Genomic DNA, 24,094 nt, shown 5'->3' with positions numbered 1-24,094 from the left:
TACAGTGTTTCTAAGAAGCCAAAAATACTTACTTCCTCTTAAATATTTCTTCTTCCTTTTTCCTGATTAGCTGTACAGACTGGAGTTTATCCTCTAAGTCTTTTATCCTAAAAGATCAAAATTGGAGAAGAAAACAGACATGAAAGAACTAAGATGAAGACTACTAAAATGAAATCCAGGAACACAGTATACTTTTCAAGACCACAGTCTCTATCACTGTATTGCTCTATAATTCAATTAGGCAAGCTAGACCTGTGCAGGGTCAATGCTGAAACTAAAGAATTTTGTGGAAAGTAAGGGATGAGGAAAATAATGGTGGTGACTGCGAAAGTGATCAATGTTCAACTAAATCCTGATAGAACTACAGATAGTTAATCTCAATTGCTGTCTGGAAAGACCAGGGATGAATGTGGGTAACCACTGCCACTGGAGTACGAAGGTCATGGACTACTGTTGAGGGTTGGTGGAAATTATTAAAATAAACTAACCTACTAGAAATAAAGAATAAAGAAATCAAGATCATAAAAACACATAAAAATATCTTCAAATACTAAGTAAGGACCAATTTATAATACCGGGCATTTTTCACAGCTGTCAGATCCTTAATTTCCAAGTCTTTGCGCTTCACCTCTTTCTCCAGCTCCAAATTAGTTGTTTCTGCTACCAGTAGGGATTCTGCTGCTTTAATTCCAGCCACTTTAAGAGCCTCAAGTTCTTTGGCCAACAACTTTACCTTTTGGAGAAGAACAAAATTCAGAACTAGAAAGTGAGTGGGACAAAATAAGGGTGTAGAGAAGGAAAAGGGCTCTATAAAAATGGAAAAATGGATAAAAATGGAAAAAAACACCTCTATTTTCTTAAGACCAAGATAAATAATGATAATCACCTCATTATACAGCCAATAAATTTGAAAGCTCTTATTGCTAAATCTTAAATAAGACTCTTATAATACTAATTCTTCTGAAACTGAGAGTAGTAGTCTCATAAGTACAATGTACTAACTTTTAAAATGATTACTTAGCATGTAATTTTTTTTTTATTTTTATTTTTTTGCTTTTTGGCAGGGCAATCGGGGTTAAGTGACTTGCCCAAGGTCACACAGCTAGTACATGTGTCAAGTGTCTGAGGCCAGATTTGAACTCAGGTCCTCCTGACTTCAGGGCCGGTGCTCTACTCACTGCGCTACCTAGCTGCCTTTAACATGTAATTTTAATGCTATTCATTTAATAGTAAATCACACAGAAACCTCAGTTTTTCCTTTCTCTATATCCCTTGTGTCCTCTATCCCATTCTATCCAGCTAACTTAGTTTGGGCAGAGCACACCTAGCTTGTAAAGACAACTAGCTTGATTCCTTCTTGGAATGCCCTGGTCTTGATGGCAACACTAGCCATAATCCTCAAGGCAGGGCCTGTAATACTGCTGTACCCTTCTGTAGGACAAGATAGTATGTATTCTCTCACAAGCAAAACTTGACATTATCTTGCAGCTCAGACAAGAAAGGCAAAGCCATTCTCAACTAAATCCTTAGATAAATCACTTTAGTTTTTGCTGCTTTCAAGACCTCTAATTCAGCACTATTATAACTAAAAGGGCAAGGACAATGTCTTTTATTCCTTAAGCATCTTCCCTGACTCACATATGCCTACTGATTATCTCTTCGAACTTACCTTTTCTTTCCCCAGGAAAAAACAAAACAAAACGTAAGCATGCAGCCTAGTGCAGTGCTTTGTGCATAGAGAAAGTAGTTAAAAAATGTTTTTGACTAATTGGACGACAGGTAATTACATTTGCCAAATGTCTTAGAGAAAGGTCCAAACCTCATCACTTAGTTCTATACATTTAACAGGGGAGGCGGATAAGGAGCGCAGGGCTTTCAGAATGAATAATTCAAACCTTAGAAGGTATGGCTTTTATCACAGAGAAGGTAATACCTGTAAATGTAAATTGTTATTATACTAGCATTACCTTCAGCTCATGGGTCAAGACTAAGTTACTCATATCATCAGCTTGAAGTCGAAATTCATGCTCTCTCTTTTTTAACTCAGATTCAAACTCTGCTAGAAGTTCCTGCAGCACAGAAAAAGAGTTACATGTATCAATGTTCTAATACAGAGGAAAAATATAGTAAAAACTGCAAAGACTCAGTATGTTCCAACAGCATGACAGCATAGATCTGAAAGTAGAAAATAAAACTTTCACTGAAGCTAGCATGATTATTACCAAAGGTATTTTGGGAAGGGAAGAGGAATAGAATAAACATTTATATAGAGAATACCATGTGCCAGGCACTGTGCTAAGCACATTTTACAAATATTATCTCATTTGACCCTCACAACAACCCTGTAAGGTAGGCGTTATTATTATCCCCCATTTAATAACTGAGGAAACTGAGGCAAACAGAGGTTAAGTAACTTGCCTAGAGTCACACAATTATTACTGATCTGAGGTCACATTTGAACTCAGGTCTTTCTGACTCCAGGTCCAGAGCTCTATCCACTGTACCACCAACAGTATTTTTAGTAGAAAGAACTAAAAATTGGTTATTTTGGCAATAACAAAATAGAGTCATTTACCATTCTGACCAGATTTAGCTCAAAGAAGAGCTAAGATTATGATCTCCTACTTTATGAGTGGAAAAAATGGAAACAAGTGAAATGACCTTCCTCTCATCCCGAGGACATATAAAATAGAATATTCTAACAAGGAAGTCTGGGAAAATATTTTTAAAAATATAAAGGATTCAAAACGACTTTCGAATTTGTAGGCAATAGTGTGGCATAGTAGAAAGAGCACTGGGTTTGGGATCAGTGGACCTACTGTCAAATCTTACTTTTGCCACTTATTATTTGTTTAACTGTGGTCAAATCAGTCTCTCTGGCCTGTTTCCTCATTTATAAAATAAGCTGGTTGAACTAAATGACTTAAGCTCTAGAAGGAAAAATCTACATATATCATGATTCAGGGTATATATCAAAAGTTTTATTCAGGAACACATAGCTATGAGGTGGGGGTGGGGGGCATTCAAAATGAAGAATTCCCCACAACTGAGCACACAGCAGCCTTTTGAACAACTTTCTTTGTCTTTAGTTAGCCTTATGGGGCAGGCCAACTTTTTTTTTAATCTCAAGGACAGAACCAGAACAAAAAACAAGGAACGGAGAATCGTATAAATAGAGAAGCATAAAGCTCACTTTACTTGAGCTGGAGGCTAAGATGAAGTTACTCATGTTACAAAAGACCTTTCTGTGCCTTCACATTCCCCTGTCTGATGCTTAAATAATTTCACTCAATAATATTCATTTCCAATAGCTCCATAAATGCAGAATCAGTATCAGAGGCCCTGGGAGCAGAAAAGAGTTAAAGGAAACAGTTGAATGGTGCTGCCAGTCCAAGAATGGCAGAGCAACCTGGTAGGAGACCTGGAAACCTGCAGGACAAGGAAATATACTAAAGAACAATGAGTATAAAAATGAATGCTTGAATAATGCTGTGGATCCAGGATGTGATGGCTAAGTCAAGGAACCCAGGGATCAGGACCTAGCTTATACCTTCAGTTGCCAAGTGGTGAAAGGAGGGCAAAAGGTCCAAGTGGTTTAAAATTCTCGATTAGTCAACATGGGTCCAGCGGCAGATGTTAATCAGGTTACAGACTCTACCCTGAGAATCAAGGTAAAGATCTTGAGATACTTTAGCTACTCTGTTATCGACAGAAAACAACTATAATGTTGGATTATGGGTCTGAAGTGCTTATAGAGTTGGAAGTAACAAACAGAGAGGTAGAAAAGGATATTTGTTCTGGGGTTCTTTTCCTTGGTCCCAAGGGGGCAATGAGATGTCTAATTCTTTAGGTGTGTGAGCTCTTTTACAATGTGATGTGTGGGTCCACGTTTGGTGGTCCTGGCTGTGTTGATGGTCAACAGAACCTGAAATGCCACTTTCCAGTAAAGCTAAAAAGTGTTTTTCCATGGACAGTCTTTATGTAAACCCAATCTCCTGATGGAAGGTTGTGGCATAAGGTTTCAGGCAGCCAGATATAACTTCTGAGAGCTCTTGGTGTAGAGACAACACATTTTGTTAATGCCCTACAGTAATTCAGCATGAGTTCATCTGTTAAATGAAGATTTGTTGGTTATGGGATATGAGATTTACTCAGTGTATGCCATAAGAGTCTCATAAATGTCCTCAATGTCCATTAGAATGATAAGAAGAACATCAGGTCACTAAATCCAGTTTCAGGACAAATCTTAGCTATTTTATTCTTAAGAATTCCATTTCATTGCTCTGCTACTCCTGTAGACACAGGGCAATGTGAGCAGTGAAAATGCTGCTGAAAGCTTTGTAAATTTCTCTTACAATCTATTCTGTAAAATGGTTGCTTCTTTCACTACTATTACAAAGATGGATCAAACGAGATAATTTATATAATGCTTTGCAAACCTTAAAATATCACGTAAATGTTAGCTATTATTAGTATTATTAGCAAATCTAAGAATAAATTCTTCTTCTAAAAGTCTTTTAGTAATTATAAAAATATCTGACTGCATAAAACTTCAATCTATCCTGAGTATAAGTAAATAGCTAAAAGTACATATTCAAAAGAACATTTTAGCATTTGGGGTATTTTCTATAATAGAAGAACATACTGTCACAGCAGGGAAAATACATTGTTATCATAACTCAAATTGTTTTTTTATCAAGTTCAAATCTAAAAGTTAGAGTTATATATGTGGATACAATACTTTCCCCAACTCTTATTTGATAATGAGAAAAGGTTAGAGATATTTTAGGAGCAGTTAATTAATAAATACTAAATGCCTATTATGTCCCAAGTATACTAATCACTGGTGATAGAAAGGCAAAAAAAAAAAAACCAGTCCACAGTCTCAAGGAGCTGACAGTTCAATGGGAGAGAGAAAACACAAACAACTATATATGGAGGATAAATTAGAGGTAATCAACAGAGGGAAAGCATTAGCAGTAAGGGAAATGGAAAAGGCTTCTTGTAGAAGGTGACACTTTGGCTAACACTTGAAGGAAGCCAGGGAAGTCAGAAGGCAGAGGTGAGGAAGGAGAGAATTCCTGGCATAAGGATCAGCCAATGAAAAAGCTCAGTATTCAGAAATGGAGAGTTGTGTGAGAAAAAAGCAAGAAAGCTAGTTTCACTGATCACAGAATACATGGAGGGGGTATAAGGTTTAAGAAGACCAAAAAAATCAGAAGGAGTCAGGTTATGGAGGGCTTTATAAGATTTTGTGTTTGATCCTAGAAACAACAGGGAGTCACTAAAGTTGACCCAATAGGGGTGAAATATTCAGACTGGTACTTTAAGAAGATCGATTTGACAAGTGAATGGAAGATGTATTAAAGTGGGGAGAGGTGAGGTAGGGAGACTAACCAGCAGACTACTGCAACAGTACAGGTGTAAAATGATAAGGGCTTGCATCAGAGTAGTAAGAGTGTCAGAAGAAAATATCGAACCAGGAGAGATCATTGTCAAAAAAATCTAGAGAGTATCAAAGAGAAGAGGGTGCTCAACAGTATCAAAGGCTGCTGAGAAGTCAACAAAGATGAAGAATGAGAAAGAGTATTAGACTTGGCAATTAAGAGATCATTGGTTAATTTACAGAGACTGGTTTTAGCTGAATGATGAAATTGCAAGCCAGACTAGAGAATTAAGATGAGAATTTGAGAAAAGGAAATGAAAACACCAGTTACAGACAGGCTTCTTAAGGAGTTTAGGTATCTCTCCTCTACAAAAGGTAGAAGAGATTTAGGCCAACAGCTGGCAGGGATGAATAGATCAAATTCGAGGGTTTTTTTAAGAATGGGAGAGACATAGGTTGTAGGCAGTAGCAGAGCAGACAGTAGGTAAGGCAGGATTGAAAATAGGTGGGAGAATGAGAATGATAGAAGGGGCACTCTGCTAGAGAAGATGGGATGGAATGGAGTCACTTGTACATGTAAAGGGGTTTGCCTTGGCAAAGAGAAGGGCTATTTCTTCTTTTGAGAAGAAGATAAAGGAGGAGAATGGTATCTCTCCTCAATGGGTTTAAGTAGAGAGTCCAGGTCAATGTGAAATATCTCACTTGAAAAACCACTGACTTGGAAAATAGATCCAGGAGAGATAATTTAAAAATTACTGGACTACTTAAAATCCATGATCAAAAAAAGAACCTAGACATCACCTTTCAAGAAATTATCAAGGAAAACTGCCCTGATATTTTAGAACCAGAGGGTAAAATAGAAATCGAAAGACTCCACCGATCACCTCCTGAAAAAGATCCCAAAAATAAAACTCCTAGGAATATTGTAGCCAAATTCCAGAGTTCCCAGGTCAAGGAAAAAAATATTGCAAGCAGCCAGAAAGAAACAATTCAAATATGGTGGAGCCACAGTCAGGATAACACAAGATTTAGCAGCTTCCACAGTAAGGGATCAGAGGGCTTGGAATATGATATTCCAGAGGTCAAAGGAACTAGGATTAAAACCAAGAATCATCTACCCGGAAAAACTGAGTATAATCCTGCAGGGAAAAAACTGACATTCAATGAAATAGAGGACTTTCAAGCAGTCTTGATGAAAAGACCAGAGCTGAATAAAAAATTTGACTTTCAAATACAAGACTCAAGAGAAACATGAAAAGGCAAACAGGAAAGAGAAATCATAAGGGACTTCCTAAAATTGCTCCAAATAAAACTGCTGTGGGTTCGAAAATGTGGAACTGATACAATAACAATTATTGTAATAGATTTCTAAGTAACAGAAAATAAATCAAATAATAACTGATATTGATACAATTGTGGAGCTTAAGTTCTCCAGGGTGAAAACATTTTACAAAGCTAGAAATCTGAATTTGCCACTTAAAAGTTTCTAATTTAAAACTACCTCTTGCAGGGCAGCTAGGTGGCTCGGTGAGTAGAGCATCGGCCCTGGAGTCAGGAGGACCCAAGTTCAAATCCGGCCTTAGATACTTGACACACTTACTAGCTGTGTGACCTTGGGCAAGTCACTTAGCCCCAATTGCCCTGCCCTCCCCCCTCCAAAACAAACAAAAAAAAAACCTACCTCTTGCCTCTCCTATACTTTGGTTCTAAATTCAAAAGGGGCTTCATTAAACATCAAGGTTTTAAAGTCTAGCCTACTGTTTGATACAGGAATTTTATTTTCAAGTTTTAGGAGTAACTGTCTCATTTGTTTTAGGCATACATTTGGGACACAAAGAGCCAGGGTGACTTGTTTGCTTTCCAATTTCAAGAGTAAGGTTGTTTACTTTTCAATTTCAAAGTTATAGTTTAAAGCAATTTCATTCATAGTATTCAAAAATTCTCATTTTGATTACATGTAAATCTAGTGCTGGTATATATAGACATAATTTTTCAAGAGGAAAAACACATGGACATATTTAATTTATAGACATTCCAAAAGTTTCACAAATTCAGAATTATATAACTTTGTTGAAGGTATATCTTAGTCAGCAATTTACATTCTTACAAGTCCATCTTTGAAAACAAGAGTGCAAGTTTATAGCAATAAAAAACTATACCACAGTCTTACTAAAGGAATTTTAAAACTCTCTCTAGGGTTGGTTGTAAGGAGTGTTAGAAAGGAGGAGAGAGAATTCTTATGAATTTAGATGGGCTGTAACCTTAGAATTCGTAATTTAGCAGTCTCTAGTAAATATCAAGGATTTATTCAATTTTGTTTTGTTTATGGCATACAAATTCACATTCAGAAAGATCATGCCTGGGGTTTTTTTTGTGTGTGAAATCATGAATAGGCTGCTTTCTCTTTCTAAAACTTTATTAATTTATTTTTAGCATTTTTTTCTTTTTAAATTTTCAGTACCAAATCATCTCACACTCCTCCCCCACCCATTAAGAAAGCAAGCAATATGATGTCAATTACACATGTGAAATCATGCAAAATATATTTCCATATGAGCTATATTTTTTAAAAAGCAATACAAATAAAGAGAGAAAATTATGCTTCAATTTGCATTTAGATTTCATCAGTTCTCTCTCTGGAGGTGATAACATTTTTTCATCATGAATCCTATGGAACTGTCTTGGATCGCTAGATTAATCAGAGTAGCCAAGTCTTTCATAGTGATCATCATTACAACATGGCTGTTTTTATGCATAATGATCTTCCAGTTCTTCTCACTTCATTTCCCATCAGTTCATGTAGGTATTCCCATGTTTTTCTGAAACCACTACCCTCATTATTTCTTATTGCATAGTACTACTCCATCACAATCATATGCCACAACTTGTTTAGCCATTGCTCAACTGATGAACACCACCTTAATATTTCCAATTCTTTGCCACCACAGAAAGAAGGTGAAATGACAATTTAGATTTGAAGATCTTTCTTACCCCTTAATAGGCTCATGTGACCTGCTTATGTCACAGGAAGCCTAAGGACATGTGGTGGGAGGAGCTTGCTGAGAGAAAAAGGAAAGTGTGTCACAGGAAATGCTGGGAGAGCAGTTAGAGCCGAGGGAAAGGGCAGCCTTGTGTTGTGCTATGAGTGATTGTTGGTGGCAAGGCTCCAGCAGGGGGCAGGAAGGTTATGGGATGGAGTGGTTCTCTGCTGTGATATTGTGTATTGCATTCTTTGCTGCTGTGATGGACTGGGCCTATTGGTTTTGGGATCTGGTTCTCTGGTGTCTGAATAAATGGTTTACTTCTTCTACCTTCTATATGGAGAGTCTCTTATATTTTGTGATACAGAACCACATAGGTATTTTGACAATTATCATCTATATTGTGATTACTGCCTTGCTAATACAGAAGGGTATAAATATTTTTGTACAAACAGGTCTTTTTCCTTTGATTTCTTTGGGATACAGACTTAGTAGTGGTATTGCTGGGTCCTTTGAGCATAGTTCCTAATTGTTCTCTAGAATGGCTGGATCAATTTACTACTCCACCAGCAATTCATTAGTCTATCTATTTTTCCCTCATCTCCTCCAGCATTTGTCAATTCAGATTGGTATGTAGCAGTACTTCAGAGTTGTTTAAATTTGCATTTCTCTAATCAAAAGTGATTTAGAGCATTTTTTTTCATATGACTATAGATAGCTTTGATTTCTTCTTCTGAAAATTGACAATTTATCTCCTTTGACCATTTATCAATTGGGTTCTTATTTTTATAAATTTGACTTAGTTCTATATTCAGTATACATTTAAGAAATGAGGTCTTTATCAGAGAAACTTGCTTTAAAAATTTATGACATCACTTCACTGTCTAGGGTACCTCTTAACAAAATGTAGATTCCTTGATTATCTCTTTTAATAAGGTCTATTTTTGCTTTTGGTCATGATTGCTACCTTTGCCTTTTTTTTTACTTCAGCTGAAGCATATTAGATTCTGCTCCTGTACTTTAACTCTGTGTGTATTTTTTGGTTTCAAGTATATCTCTTGTAAACAACATATCATTAGATTCCGGTTTCTAATCCATTCTGCTATCTGCTTCCATTTTATAGGTGAGCTCAACCCATTCATATGGTATCCCTTTTCAAAAGTCTCTTTTGCTTCTAATCACAGCCTCCCTTCATCTGCTCTCCCTTTTATAATTCCACTTTCTCTCTTCTCTCACTCCCTTTACCTCCTATTTCCCAAATGGGTAAGTGACATTTGCATAGATAACTGAACACAAACACATACACATACACACACACACACACACACACACACACACACACATTCTTCCCTCTTTGAACCAATTACAGTGAGAGTAAGGATCAAGCACTGCCTGCTACACCCTTGCCATTTTCCCCTACATTATAAAAATTATTCCTTGTGTACCTCTTTTATTGTGAGAAAATTTTCCTCATTCTAACTCTCCTTTCTTCATTCTCCTAGTGTATCCCTCTTTCTCAACCCTTTTTTTGGTGATGATTCCAATATAATCAACTCATACCCATGCCTCTGTCTATGTAAATTCCTCATAACTGCTGAAATAATGATAAAGTTCTTAGGATTTACATGCATCATATTCCCATATAAGGATGTAAACAATTTAGAGTCCCTTACTCTTTCGTGTTTACTTTTTTATACTTTTCTTGAGTCTTCTATTTGAATGTCAGATTTTCTATTCAGCTCTGGTCTTTTCATCAGGAAGTCTTGAAAGTCCTCTATTTCCACTAATTTTTTTTTTCCCTGAAGGATTACATTCAGTTTTGCTGGGTAGGTGATTCTTGCTTATTATCCTAACTCCTTTGCCTTCCAGGATATCATATTCTAAACCCTCTGCTCCTTGAATGTGGATGTCATTAAATTTTGTATGATCCTGATTGTGGCTCCATAATATCTGAATTGTTTCTTTCTTGATGCTTGAAGCATTTTGCTTTTCAACTCGAGGCTCTGGAATTTGGCTATAATATTCCTTGGAGCTTTCGTTTTGGGAGCTCTTTCAGGAGGTGATTGGTGGATTCTTTCCAATTCTATTTTAAACTCTGGTTCTAGGGTATCAGGGCAGTTTTCCTTGATAATTTCTTGAAAGATTATATCTAGGTATTTTCTTTGATCATGGTGGTCCAACAATTATCTCTCCAGGATCTGTTTTCTAGTTGTTTTACAAGTAAGATATTTCACATTTTCTTCTATTTTTTTTTACTTTGTTTGATTGATTCTTGATGTCTCCTAGGGTCATTAACTTCTACTTGCCCAATTCAAATTTTTAAGGAATTATTTTCTGCAGTGAGATTTTTGTACCTCTTTTTCCATTTGGCCACTTCAGCTTTTTAAGGAGTTCTTTTCTTCAGTGAATTTTTGTACCTCCTTTTCCATTTGGCCTATTCTGCTTTTTAAGGAGTTCTTTTCTTTAGTGAATGTTTGTGCCTCTTTTCCAGTAGGCCAATTCTGTTTTTTAAGGTATTATCTTATTCATTATTTTTTGTGCTTCTTTTATCAAACTGTTAATTCTCTTTTCATAACTTTCTTGCATCACTCATTTCTTTTCCCAATTTTTCCTCTACTACTCTTAGCTCTTTAACTCTTTTCAGACATTCTTGCTGGATAATTAACATTTTAAAATTTATATTAATTTTTAAAAATATTCATTTTTAAAAAATTTTCCCATTACATGTAAAAACAATTTTTAACATTCATTTTCTTTCAAAACTTTGAGTTCTAAATTCTCTCCCTTCCTTCCTCCCCCTCGCCCACACTGAGAAGGCAAGCAGTTTGGTATAGCTTATACACATGTAGTCATGTAAAACATATCTGTAATAGCCATGTTGTGAAACAAAGCAGACAAAAAAAACTCAAGAAAAATGAAGAAAGCAAAAAAAAAAGTACGGTTCAATCAACATTCAGACACCATGACCTCCTTCTCTGGGGATGGACAGAATTTTTCATCATAAGTCCTTCAGAGCTGTCTTGGATTGTTGTATTGCTGAGAATAGCTAAGTCATTTAACAGCTGATCATCAAACAATAATGCTGCTACTTTGCACACAGTACATTTCACTTTGCATCAGCTCATGTAAGTCTTTCCAGGTCTTTCTGAGAGCATCCTACTCATCATTTCTTACAGCACAACAGTATTCCATCATAATCATATATAATTTGTTCAGCCTTTCCCAATTGATGGGCATCCTTCAAATTCAAATTATTTGCCCCAGAAATGAAGTGCTATAAAAATTTTTGTACATATACATTCTTTTCCTTTTTGTTTTTTATCTCTTTTGGATACAGACTAGCAGTGGTATTGCTAAGTAAAAAGGGTATGCATGGTTTTTATAGCCCTTTAAACATAGTTCCAAATTGCTCCATAGAATGGTTGAATCAGTTCACAACTCCACCAATAGTGCATTAATGTCTCATTTTTCCCACACCCCCTCCAACATCTGTCATTTACCTTTTCTGTCCTATTAGCCAGTCTAATAAGTATGAGGTAGCACCTCAGAATTATTTTAATTTGCATTTCTCCAATCAATACTGAGTTAAAGTATTTTTTTTCATATGGCTATAGATAACTTTGATTACTTCGCTTGAAAACCGATCATATCTTTTGGTCATTTATCAATTGGAGAATGGCTCTTGTTTTTATAAATTTGACTCAGTTCTCTGTATGTTTGAGAAATGAGGCCTTTATCAGAGAAACTTGCTTCAAAAGTTTTTTCACAGTTACTGCATTTCCCCCCATCCTATCCCCCCATTTATTCTATTCTCTCTCTCCTTTCACCCTGTCCCTCATCAAGTGTTTAGCTTCTGACTAACCCCTCCCTCAATCTGACCTCCCTTCTATCACAGACCCCCTCCTTCTCTTATCCTCTTCCCCTCCTACATTCCTGTAGGGTAAGATAGATTTCTATACCCAATTGAGTGTGTATGTCAATTCCACTTTGAGCCAAATTTGATAAGAGTAAGGTTCCCTCACTCACCCTCACCTTCCCCCTCTTCCCCTCCAATGTAAAAGCTTTTTCTTGCCCCTTTTATGTGAGATAATTTATCCCATTCTACCTCTCACTTTCCCTTTCTCCCAGTATATTCCTCTCTCACCCCTTAATTTTATTTATCCTCCCTTCATATTCAACTCCCACCGATACCCTATATATATGTATATGTTTGTGTATATGTGCGTGTGTGTGTTCCTTCTAACTACCCCAATAATGAAAAAGATCTTATAAGATACAAATATTATCTTCCCATGTGGAAATATAAACAGTTTAACCTCATTAACTCCTTTATAATTTCCCTTTCTTTTTTACCTGTTTATGCTTCTCCTGAGTCTCATATTTCAAAATCAAATTTTCTGGGGTGGAGCCAAGATGGCAGCTGCAAAGCAGAGACTTGCTTAAGCTCTCCCCCAGGTCCTTCCAAACACCTATAAAAAATGGCTCTGAATAAATTCTAGAGCTGCAGAACCCACAAAATAGCAAAGGGAAGCAGGAGTCCAGCCCAGGACAGCCTGGATGGTTGCTGGGATGGGTATATCGCACAGAGCTGGGGGCAGAGCAGGGAAGAGCCCAGTGTGGGCCGTGCCAGGACAAACCAGACCAGGAGCCAGGAGGAACAGGTGTAGCGTCCTGAATCAGTGAGCTGTGGCAGTTACCGGACTTCTCAACCCACAAACGCCAAAGACAACACAGAAGGTTAGTGGGAAAAGCTGCTGGGACAGAGTGAAAGGAGTTTGCAGTAGGCCACCTCCCAGCAGCAGTGGAGGTGATGCAGCTCTGAGACTGCTTCCAGAGCTACAGCTGCAGTTGCTTCCGGCCCCAGGCCCACTTGGGGGTAGGAATTAAGCAGCAGATTAGAGTGGGAGTGCAAAGCCTGCTTTGCCCTGCCTGGATCTGGGCCACAATCCTGGCTGCTGGTTCTTGGGGGAGGAGGAGCGCTAGTGTGGCAGAGTTTGTTGTGTAGAAGTAGCTCTGAAAATAGCAGTGCAGCCCCTCAGTGTGGGACAAAGTACTCTCTACAAAGCAGTCATACCCCGACAAAAAACTCAAGGGTCAAGTATTTGGCTGGGAACATGAACAGGCAGCCAAAACGAAATCAGACTCAAACACAGACTTTGGAATCTTTTTTTTTTTTGGTGCCAAAAAAGATCAAAATATACAGCCAGAAGAAGTCCACAAAGTCAAAGAGCGTACATCAAAAGCCTCCAAGAAAAATATGAATTGGTCTCGGGCTATGGAAGAGCTCAAAAAGGATTTGGAAAAGCAAGTTAGAGAAGTAGAGGAAAAATTGGGAAGAGAAATGAGAAGGATGCGAGAAAACCATGAAAAACAAGTCAATGACTTGCTAAAGGAAACCCAAAAAAATACTGAAAAATATACTGAAGAAAACAACACCTTAAAAAATAAACTAACTCAAATGGCAAAAGAGGTCCAAAAAGCCAATGAGGAGAAGAATGCCTTGAAAGGCAGAATTAGCCAAATGGAAAAGGAGGTCCAAAAGACCACTGAAGAAAATACTACCTTAAAAATTAGATTGGAGCAAGTGGAAGCTAGTGACTTGATGAGAAATCAAGACATTATAAAACAGAACCAAAAGAATGAAAAAATGGAAGACAATGTAAAATATCTCATTGGAAAAACCACTGACCTGGAAAATAGATCCAGGAGAGATAATTTAAAAATTATTGGACTCCCTGAAAGCCATGATCAAAAAAAGAACCTAGACATCATCTTTCAAGAAATTATCAAGGAAAACTGCCCTGATATTTAGGACCAGAAGGTAAAATGGAAATTGAAAGAATCCACTGATCACCTCTTGAAAAAGATCCCAAAAAGAAAACTCCTAGGAATATTGTTGTCAAATTCCAGAGCTCCCAGATCAAGGAGAAAATACTGCAAGCAGCCAGAAAGAAACAATTTGAATACTGTGGAAACATAATCAGGATAATACAAGATCTAGTAGCTTCTACATTAAGGGATTGAAGGGCTTGGAATATGATATTCCAGAGGTCAATGGAGCTAGGATTAAAATCAAGAATCATCTACCCAGCAAAACTGAGTATCATGCTCCAAGGCAAAATATGGGCTTTCAATAAAATAGAGGACTTTCAAGCTTTCTCAGTGAAAAGACCAGAGCTGAATAGAAAATGTGACTTTCAAACACAAGAATCAAGAGAAGCATGACAAGGTAAACAAGAAAGAGAAATCATAAGGGATTTACTGAATATGAAGAGATGATATCTAAAAAAATAAAATCAAATTAAGGGATGAGAGAGAAATATAGTGAGAAAGGGAGAGATAGAATGGGGTAAATTATCTCACATAAAAGTGGCAAGAAAAAGCAGTTCATTGGGAGGGAAGAGGGGGCAGGTGAGGGGGAATGAGTGAATCTTGCTCTCATGAGATCTGACCTGAGGAGGAAATAACATGCACAGTATATTGGGTATCTTACCCCACAGGAAAGAAGAAGGAAGAGGATAAAAAGAGGGGATGATAGAAGGGAGGGAAGATGGGGGAGGAGGAGGTAATCAAAAGAAAACACTTTTGAAAAGGGACAGGGTGAAGGGAGAAAATTATGAATAAAGGGGGACTGGATAGGAGGGAGCAAAATATAGTTAGTCTTTCACACCATGAGTATTGTGGAAGGGTTTTACATAATCATACATGTGTGACCTATATTAAATTGCTTGCCTTCTTAGGGAAGGTGGGTGGGGAGGGAAGAGGGGAGAGAATTTGGAACTCAAAGTTTTAAAAGCATACATTCAAAAAAAAAAGGTGTTTTTGCATGCAACTGGGAAATAAGATATACAGGCAATGGGGCATAGAAATCTATCTTGCCCTATAAGAAAGTAAGGAAAAAGGGGATGGGGGGAGTAGGGTGACAGAAGGGAGGGCTGACTGGGGAATGGGGCAATCAGAATATATGCCATCTTGGAGTGGAGGCAGGGTAGAAATGGGGATAAAATTTGTTGTAATTCAAAATCTCGTGGAAATCAATGCTGAAAACTAAAAATATTAAATAAATAAATAAATAAAAGAAACTGTAGAAGAGTTTAGAAAAATTTTCCCAAACTAAGCACACAAGCAGATTTTTATACCCTGAGGAAAACTTGCTTTTGTCTCTGGTTAGCATTTCAAACAGAGAAGAGCAGCTTGTTTCCTCTTAGGGCAGAGCAAAAACAGCAGAGAGACAGTCTACCATTTACCAGCAGGTTGGCCTGAGAAAGGAATAGGAAAGGAGGAGTTCAGTGATTTTTTAATGTTGCTTCATCCAGAGTATAGTTCTAAGAGGAGACAGCCATATTAATGCAGATAGATAAAGGTACTTCTCGCTATGCTGTCATATTCTGAAGATCCTAACACACTAGAAATCTGAATTCCCTCCAAAAACAAAAACTCCAAGTAAATGAGATAATTATAGTGAGATTAAGTAAATGCCACATTTTATGTCAAAACTCTCTAACAGCAAGGGATTGAATTAGAGTAAAGGGCCTCTACTTAGAAGGCCTTTAGAAGCTGGGTCCACAAATTAAATCTTTTTACCTAATTTTTTGAGATGTTTTAAAGCATATGGACCCATAAGAATACTTTGAGGGGGAAGGTGTAGGACAAGAAAATAGTTAAGTCAGAGTATTAGTTGGATTCTAGTCTAACTTTGGTTTTCCCGATTAATACTGGCATGTTACTATCCCTTTGAATCCCAAGAACTCACAGTTCAGGGATTCTAACAGCGAGGCACACTGTAGGCTGTTGCCACTAGGGGGCAAAAGAATTATATCTAAAGCATGACCATGAAGTGATCTAAATGATTTTCTTGTGAGACCTGTGGCCCTCCCAAATGGGCTTCTAATACAAAGTACATAGTATGACTAAGTTTTTAATAAGTACACCAAAAGTCCAAATCCAAATGTATCATCATTATAAATCCTTAGGAAATTATCTAGTTATCCTTTCAATGCTGCCATTGCTCAAATCATTCAGAAACTATGGAATGTTTTCAGAGCCAATTTATGAGGCAATGCAAGAGCCTTATTTTTTATTACAGCCCATTTTTGAGCAAAAATGACATTATGCAAGCTGGATCATCTACCTCATGCACCACACTTAATTCCAAAGATCTTTTGGCCATTTCCAATTTTTTTTTAAAAAGGACTTATATAATCACTTTGAATATTCAAAAGAATGTTCTATAGGTTCTGAAGGCAATTCTCAAACAGAAATTCCAGCATTATGTGTATAAGAACATCCACTTTGAGGAGGATGTATATTTAAATGTATACATAAAAATCAGTCAGCTCCTACAAGAATTTCCATTTGAGGAGGGGGCCTAGAACAGCCATCTTATTATTCACCACTTGGCTGTACTCTTAGTCTTTATCAGGTTTCCCCTTTAGTCCTCCTTCTGATGGAAGGGATGATCTTTTGCTTTTCTTTGTATTCCCAGAATTTAGCACAGTGCTTGACACACAGTAGGTATTTAATAAATGTTTATTGACTGACTGGGAAAACAAGAACAAAAATGAAAACACTCCTTCCTTCAAGAAGCTTATATGTTGTATTGGGGGAAAAGGGACAGGGTAGTGGAGGGAGAGAAGCTGTGCAGAAATAACACACAAATAACTATACATACACACACACACATACATGTACATATGTATACACACGTATATGTGTGTATGTGCGTGCGCGTGCGCGACATACAAACGCACACATATACATATCCTTGCAAAACCAAAATAATTTTGCATGGATAGGGGAGGAGTCTGGTAGTATACAAGTATTCACATCATGCCTAGAGGTTTCAATTATATGCAATTCAACTTACAAACCTTTTCAAACTGAGACCATGCTTTCCTATTTCAGTACACAAAAGCTTATTTAAACTACAACACACCTAAAGTATAGCACTATAAGTAATAGCACTACACAACTTAACCATCATATCTAGCAATCTTTCTTTGGAGGGGCGGAGGGTTGTACTATGAATTGTTTCATCTCTCACTGCCAACATTCTACCTCAATCAGGCTTCTTCCTTTGCTCACCACCTCTACCTGGTAGGCATTCCTGGTGGCATGAAAGAGAGGCATGTGGGGTCCAGAGTGGGAGTAAGGAATCCTTCCTTTTTTGTATTTTGAATTTGCTGATCAATCACTCCTATGTTCAAGAACTCTAAAATTGTTTTATCTGATCATAATCTTTTGCTGATCATGCCCTTGATCTTGTGCCATCACCCACCACTTCCATGCTCATGAACTCTGAATAACATATTTTGATCATAATATGATCATAATCTTTTCATACTTAAACCTTACATAACTCTCCCTTCCCTCAAACTCTCAACTGCGAACCTTGTTTATACTTCATTAAAAAAATTGAGGATGGGGGCGGAGCCAAGATGGCGGCGGGTAAGCAGGGACTAGAGTGAGCTCCTTACCGAGTCCCTCCAAAAACCTATAAAAAATGGCTCTGAACCAATTCTAGAATGGCAGAACCCACAGAACAGTAGAGGGAAGCAGGGCTCCAGCCCAGGACAGCCTGGATGGTCTCTGGGTGAGGTCTATTCCACACGGAGCTGGGAGCTGGGAACGGAGCAGAGCAGAGCCCAGCCTGAGCGGCGAGGAACAACCAAACTTGGAGTCGGGCGGACGGGGCCCCTAGCGCCCTGAATATGTGAGCTGCGGCAGTTACCAGACCCCTCGACCCACAAACACTAAAGACTGCAGAGAAGGTTAGTGGGAAAAGCTGGGGGAGTGGAAGGAGTTCGCAGTTCGGCTTCCAGCCCCGGGGGCAGTGGAGGTGGGGCAGCTACAGCTGTTGTTACTTCCAGCTCCAGGCCCACCTGGTGGGAGGAATTAAGTGGCGGATCAGAGCAGGAGTGCACAGCCTGCTGAAGATCTCAGCCCAGTCCGGGTTGGGGGTTGGGGAAGGAGCAGTGCTGGTGTGGCAGAGCTGGCACCTCCCCCCCAAACGTGGAACATAGAACGTGTTAGCCTACAAGCAGTCATACCCCACTGAAAAACTCAAGGGTCAAGTTAGTTGGTTGGGAATATGGCCAGGCAGCGAAAGCACACCCAGATTCAGTCTCAGACTTTGGAATCTTTCTTTGCTGACAAAGAAGACCAAAACATACAGCCTAAAGAAGACAACAAAGTCATAGAGCCTACAACAAAAGCCTCTAAGAAAAACATGAACTGGCCCCAGGCCATAGAAGAACTCAAAAAGGATTTGGAAAAGCAAGTTAGAGAAGTAGAGGAAAAACTGGGAAGAGAAATGAGAAGGATGCGAGAAAACCATGAAAAACAAGTCAATGACTTGCTAAAGGAGACCCAAAAAAATACTGAAAAATACACTGAAGAAAACAACACCTTAAAAAACAGACTAACTCAAATGGCAAAAGAGCTCCAAAAAGCCAATGAGGAGAAGAATGCCTTGAAAGGCAGAATTAGCCAAATGGAAAAGGAGGTCCAAAAGACCACTGAAGAAAATACTACTTTAAAAATTAGATTGGAGCAAGTGGAAGCTAGTGACTTTATGAGAAATCAGGATATTATAAAACAGAACCAAAGGAATGAAAAAATGGAAGACAATGTGAAATATCTCCTTGGAAAAACCACTGACCTAGAAAATAGATCCAGGAGAGATAATTTAAAAATTATTGGACTGCCTGAAAGCCATGATCAAAAAAAGAGCCTAGATACCATCTTTCAAGAAATTATCAAGGAGAACTGCCCTCATATTCTAGAGCCACAGGGCAAAATAGAAATTGAAAGAATCCATCGATCGCCTCCTCAAATAGATCCCAAAAAGAAATCTCCTAGGAATATTGTCACCAAATTCCAGAGCTCCCAGATCAAGGAGAAAATACTGCAAGCAGCCAGAAAGAAACAATTTGAGTATTGTGGAAACCCAATCAGAATAACCCAAGATCTGGCAGCTTCTACATTAAGAGATTGAAGGGCTTGGAATGCAATATTCCGGAGGTCAATGGAGCTAGGATTAAAACCTAGAATCACCTACCCAGCAAAATTGAGTATCATGTTCCAAGGCAAAATATTGACTTTCAATAAAATAGAGGACTTTCAAGCTTTCTCAGTGAAAAGACCAGAACTGAATAGAAAATTTGACTTTCAAACACAAGAATCAAGAGAAGCATGAAAAGGTAATCAAGAAACAGAAATTGCAAGGGACTTCCTAAAGTTGAACTGTTTTGTTTACATTCCTACATGGAAAGATGATGTGTATGATTCATGAGACCTCAGTATTAGGGTAGTTGAAGGGAATATGCATATATATATGTTTATGTATATATATAAGTGAATGTGTATGTATGTATATATCTATGTGTATATGTATGTATGTGTATGTATGTATATATGTGTGTGTGTTTTTATATAGATATATATATATATATGTAAAAGAGAGAGAGCAGACACAGGGTGAGTTGAAGATGAAGGGAAGATAGCTAAAAGAAATAAAATGAAATTAAGGGATGAGAGAGCAACATACTGAGAGAGGGAGACAGGGAGAGATAGAATGGGGTAGATTATCTCGCATAAAGGTGGCAAGAGGAAGCAGTTCTGTGGGAGGAGGGGAGAGGGCAGGTGAGGGGGGAATGAGTGAACCTTGCTCTCATCGGATTTGGCCTGAGGAGGGAATACCATACATACTCAGCTGGGTGTCTTACCCCACAGGAAAGAAGAGGGAAGAAGATAAAAAAAAATAAAAGGGGGGGGATGATGGAGGGGAGGGCAGATGGGGGTGGAGGTAATCAAAACAAACACTTTGGAAGGGGGACAGGGTCAAGGGAGAAAATTCAATAAAGCAGGATGGGTTGGGAGGGAGCAAAATGTAGTTAGCCTTTCACAGCATGAGTATTGTGGAAGGGTTATACATAATGATACATGTGTGGCCTAGGTTGAATTGCTCGACTTCTTGGGGAGGGTGGGTGGGAAGGGAAGAGGGGAGAGAATTTGGAACTCAAAGTTTTAAAAACAGATGTTCAAAAACAAAAAAAAAAAGTTTTTGCATGCAACTAAAAAATAAGATACACAGGCAATGGGGCGTAGAAATTTATCTTGCCCTACAAGAAAGGAAGGGAAAAGGGGATGAGAGGGGAGAGGGGTGATAGAGGGGAGGGCTGACTGGGGAACAGGGCAACCAGAATATATGCCATCTTGGAGTAGGGGGGAGGGTGGAAATGGGGAGAAAATTTGTAATTCAAACTGTTGTGAAAATCAATGCTGAAAACCAAATATGTTAAATAAATAAATTTAAAAAAAAAAGAAAAAAAATTGAGGATATTTGCTGAGAAATATTTTTTCACTTTTCTCCTCTATATTATTCAGCTGTCTTTCCCCATTATCTCCTCTTTCACCTTTGTCTCACAAGGAGTCGTGGCCCTTTTCCTCGACAAGGCAAACCTTTCTACATGCACAAGTGACCCCATTCCATCCACACTTCCTCCTCTATCATTTCCACTCTCTCATCTATCTTCAATCTCTCCTTGTCTAGCTGTTGGTTCCCTACTGCCTACAAACATACCCCATCTCTCCCATCTTTAAAAAATCCTCATTTGAATCATCCATCCTTGCTAGCTATCATCCCATATCTCTTCTCCTCTGTGACTAAATTCCTTGAGAAGACTGTCTATAATCAGTGCTTTCATTTCCTTTTTTCTCATTCTCTTCAGAATTCTGCAGTCTGACTTCCAACTTTATCATTCAACTGACACTGCTCTCTCCAAAACTGCCAATGGTCTCTTAATAACTCAATCTATTTAATAGCTTTTTCTTGTTCCGCATCCTTCTTCATCTTTCAACAGCCTTTGACACTGTTGAGAACCCTCTTCTCTTTGATACTCTCTTCTCTCAAGGTTTTTGTGACAATGATCTCTCCTGGTTCTACTCCTATCTGACTTTCTTCTCAGTCTTCCTTGCTGGATCTTGAACCAGGTCATGCCTACTAAACCATGGGTATCTCTGAAGGACCTGCCCTGGGCCCTCTTCTCTTCTCCTTCTATGTTATTTTGCTTAGTGATTTCACCAGCTCCTATAGATTCACCTGCCATATCTATGCAAATGACTCTCAGATCTATTTATCAAGGTCTAACTTCTCTCCTAAGAGGACCTCCAGTCTTGCATTTCCAATTGCCTATTGGACATTTCAAAGTGGACGCTCCATTGACAAGTGTAAAACATAACTCACTATTTTTCCCCTCATATCTTCTCCTCTTCCTAGCTTCCCTATTACTAGTGAGGACAACTAAAATTTGGTCGCCAGTAGAAGTTCATCCGTATTGTATGTCAGTTTCATAATGGCATGCTTGCCTGAGTTCTGGATAATGGATGATGCTCTCAAGCTTTCCCAATCACCAGCAGAGTGAAGCAGGGCTGTGTACTCGCTCCTACGGTTTTCAGCATGATGTGTTCAGTGATGCTGTCAGATGCCTTCAACAAGGATGAAAATGGCATCAAGGTCAACTACTGCACTGACAGTAAATTATTTAACTTGAAAAGGCTACAAAAGCCAAGTCTCAAGAAGGGAGAGTTGATGCATGAGTTTTTGTTCTCAGATGACTGTGTACTCAATGCAGCTTCTGAAGCTGAGATGCAAGAAAGTATGGATCAATTCTCTGCTGCCTGTGCTAATTTTGATCTAACAATTAAAACGAAGAAAACAGGTTCTCCACAAGCCAGCACTGCGCCATCCATAGACATGGAACCATTGGTTAACGCAAATGGAGAAATTCTGAATATGGTGGATAAGTTTGCTTACCTTGGCAGTACACTTTCCAGCGATATATACATAGATGATGAGGCTGATGTACAACATTGGTGAGCTAGCTCAGTGTTTGGGAGGCTCCAAAGGAAAGTGTGTAAGAAAAGAGTAGTATTAGGCTGCCTGCCTCAGAGCCATTGTGCTGACCTCATTGCTGTGTGCCTGTGAACCCTGCTATGCCGGGAAACTGAATCACTTCCATTTGAATTGTTTTAGGAAGATTCTGAAAGTCACCGACAAGATAAGGTTCTGGATATGAAGGGCCCTTCTCAAGCTGAACTGCCAAGTATTCAAACTCCACTGCAAAGAGCACAACTCCAATGGGCTGGTCATGCTGTCTGAATGCCAAATATGTTTATCTAAAAGACAGAGAACTCATACAAGACAAGTGCTCACATGGAGGTCAGAAAAAGCAATACAAGGACAGCCTCAAGGTCTCCCTGAAGAACTCTGGAATTGATTATGAGACATGGGAGACACAGGCAGAGGACTGCCCAGCATTATGTGCCTGCATCAAAACAGGTGCTGTGCTCTATGAGCAAAGCAGAATTTCAGTAGCTCAAAAGAAATGTGAGATACGGAAATTTAGAGACATCTCCACTCCAAATGTTCATATGGAATATTTGTGCCCAACCTGTGGTACAGCCTTCCAAGCTCATATTGGTCTGATCAGCTACAGTCAGACACACTGTACTTTAACCCCAACATAGTGATGTCATTTTGGTCCTCTCTGAGAATGAAGGACAACAACCATTACCAGGGAGGGACCACCATGCTTTCAGATGTTATCCTTGATTCCTTACTTCTCTGTCACTCCTCATATCCAAACTGTTACCAAATCCTGTCAAATCCTACCCTTACAGTATCTCTTCATATAAGTCCCCTTTTCTCCTCTGATTCTAGTGCAGGCCCTTATCACTTCGTGCCTAGAGTTATAATAGGCTACTGGCTGGTCTCCCTGTCTCAATTCTCTCCTTCCTCCAGTCCATCCTCCACTCAGTTGCCAAAATGAGCTTCCTAAAGCTCAGGTCTAAGTATGTCATTCTCTAATTCAGTAAATTCCAACAGTTCCCTACTAACTCCAGGATCAAATATAAAATCTTCAACTTGGCTTTTAAAGCCCTGTATAATCTATCCTAGTCCAACCTTTCCAGTCTTCTTACATTCTACTTTCCTCTATGTATTCTAACATCCGGTGACACTGACTTCTTTGTTGTTTCTTATACAAAACCATTTTCACAGGCTATCCCCGTAACTGGAATGCTTTCCCTTCTTGTCTCCATACCCTAATTAGTGCCTTCCAACTCTGAAATCTCCAGTTTATCTTGCATATATCTTATTTATACATAATTGTTTATATGTTGCCTTCCCCATCAGACTGTGAGCTTCTTGAGGGAGGGCAAGAACTGTTTTTGCCCTTTTGTCCCTCAGTACTTAATACAGTGACTGTCACAGAATAAACAATTAATAAATGTTTGTTGCTTACTGACTGACCTAGTCTACACTAAGAATAAATGCTGCATGTGGTAACTTGGCATGCTTGTCTGCTTCTGTGACTCCATCATGCCAAGGTCACAAGACTAGGGCTCACTGAAATATATAGCAAGTTCAAGAAGAAGGTATGGTTTGGTTGAGTCAGTAGATAAGAACTAGAAAGCTATTCTAAGGAGGCAGCATGATAAAGTAGATAAAGTTGTACTGGGGAGTCAGGAAGGCCTAGGTTTGATCTGTAGAATGATAGCACCTAATGAGGGGAATTATGAGAAAACTTTATTGCACTGTTTGAACCTAGCCCTGAGTGGCTGGGAAGCTGGACTACCTCTGCCAAAGGACCTAGGTTATGCTTTATCAGAAACCTAGTCAGATCTGAAGATTTATGCAAGAAGTTTTCTCACAATTATTCATCTC

The 24,094-nt window shown here is 38.6% G+C and overlaps 1 protein-coding gene across 1 annotated transcript in view; it reads right to left on the bottom strand.

Annotated features, from left to right (window-relative positions):
- The window catches only part of CCDC57 (coiled-coil domain containing 57), a 312,170-nt gene that overhangs the window by 223,026 nt on the left and 65,050 nt on the right, over positions 1 to 24,094 (bottom strand). The window contains exons 4-6 of the mRNA XM_036754111.1: positions 1,968 to 2,069; positions 576 to 733; positions 33 to 107 (exon numbers count right to left, since the gene is read on the bottom strand). Coding sequence (XP_036610006.1) covers positions 33 to 107; positions 576 to 733; positions 1,968 to 2,069 — 335 coding nt within the window. The remainder of the gene's footprint in view (positions 1 to 32; positions 108 to 575; positions 734 to 1,967; positions 2,070 to 24,094) is intronic.

The sequence above is a fragment of the Trichosurus vulpecula genome, chromosome 4 (assembly GCF_011100635.1).
Source record: "Trichosurus vulpecula isolate mTriVul1 chromosome 4, mTriVul1.pri, whole genome shotgun sequence".
Classification (NCBI taxonomy): Eukaryota; Metazoa; Chordata; class Mammalia; order Diprotodontia; family Phalangeridae; genus Trichosurus; species Trichosurus vulpecula.
This window is presented reverse-complemented; position numbering and strand designations above follow the sequence as displayed.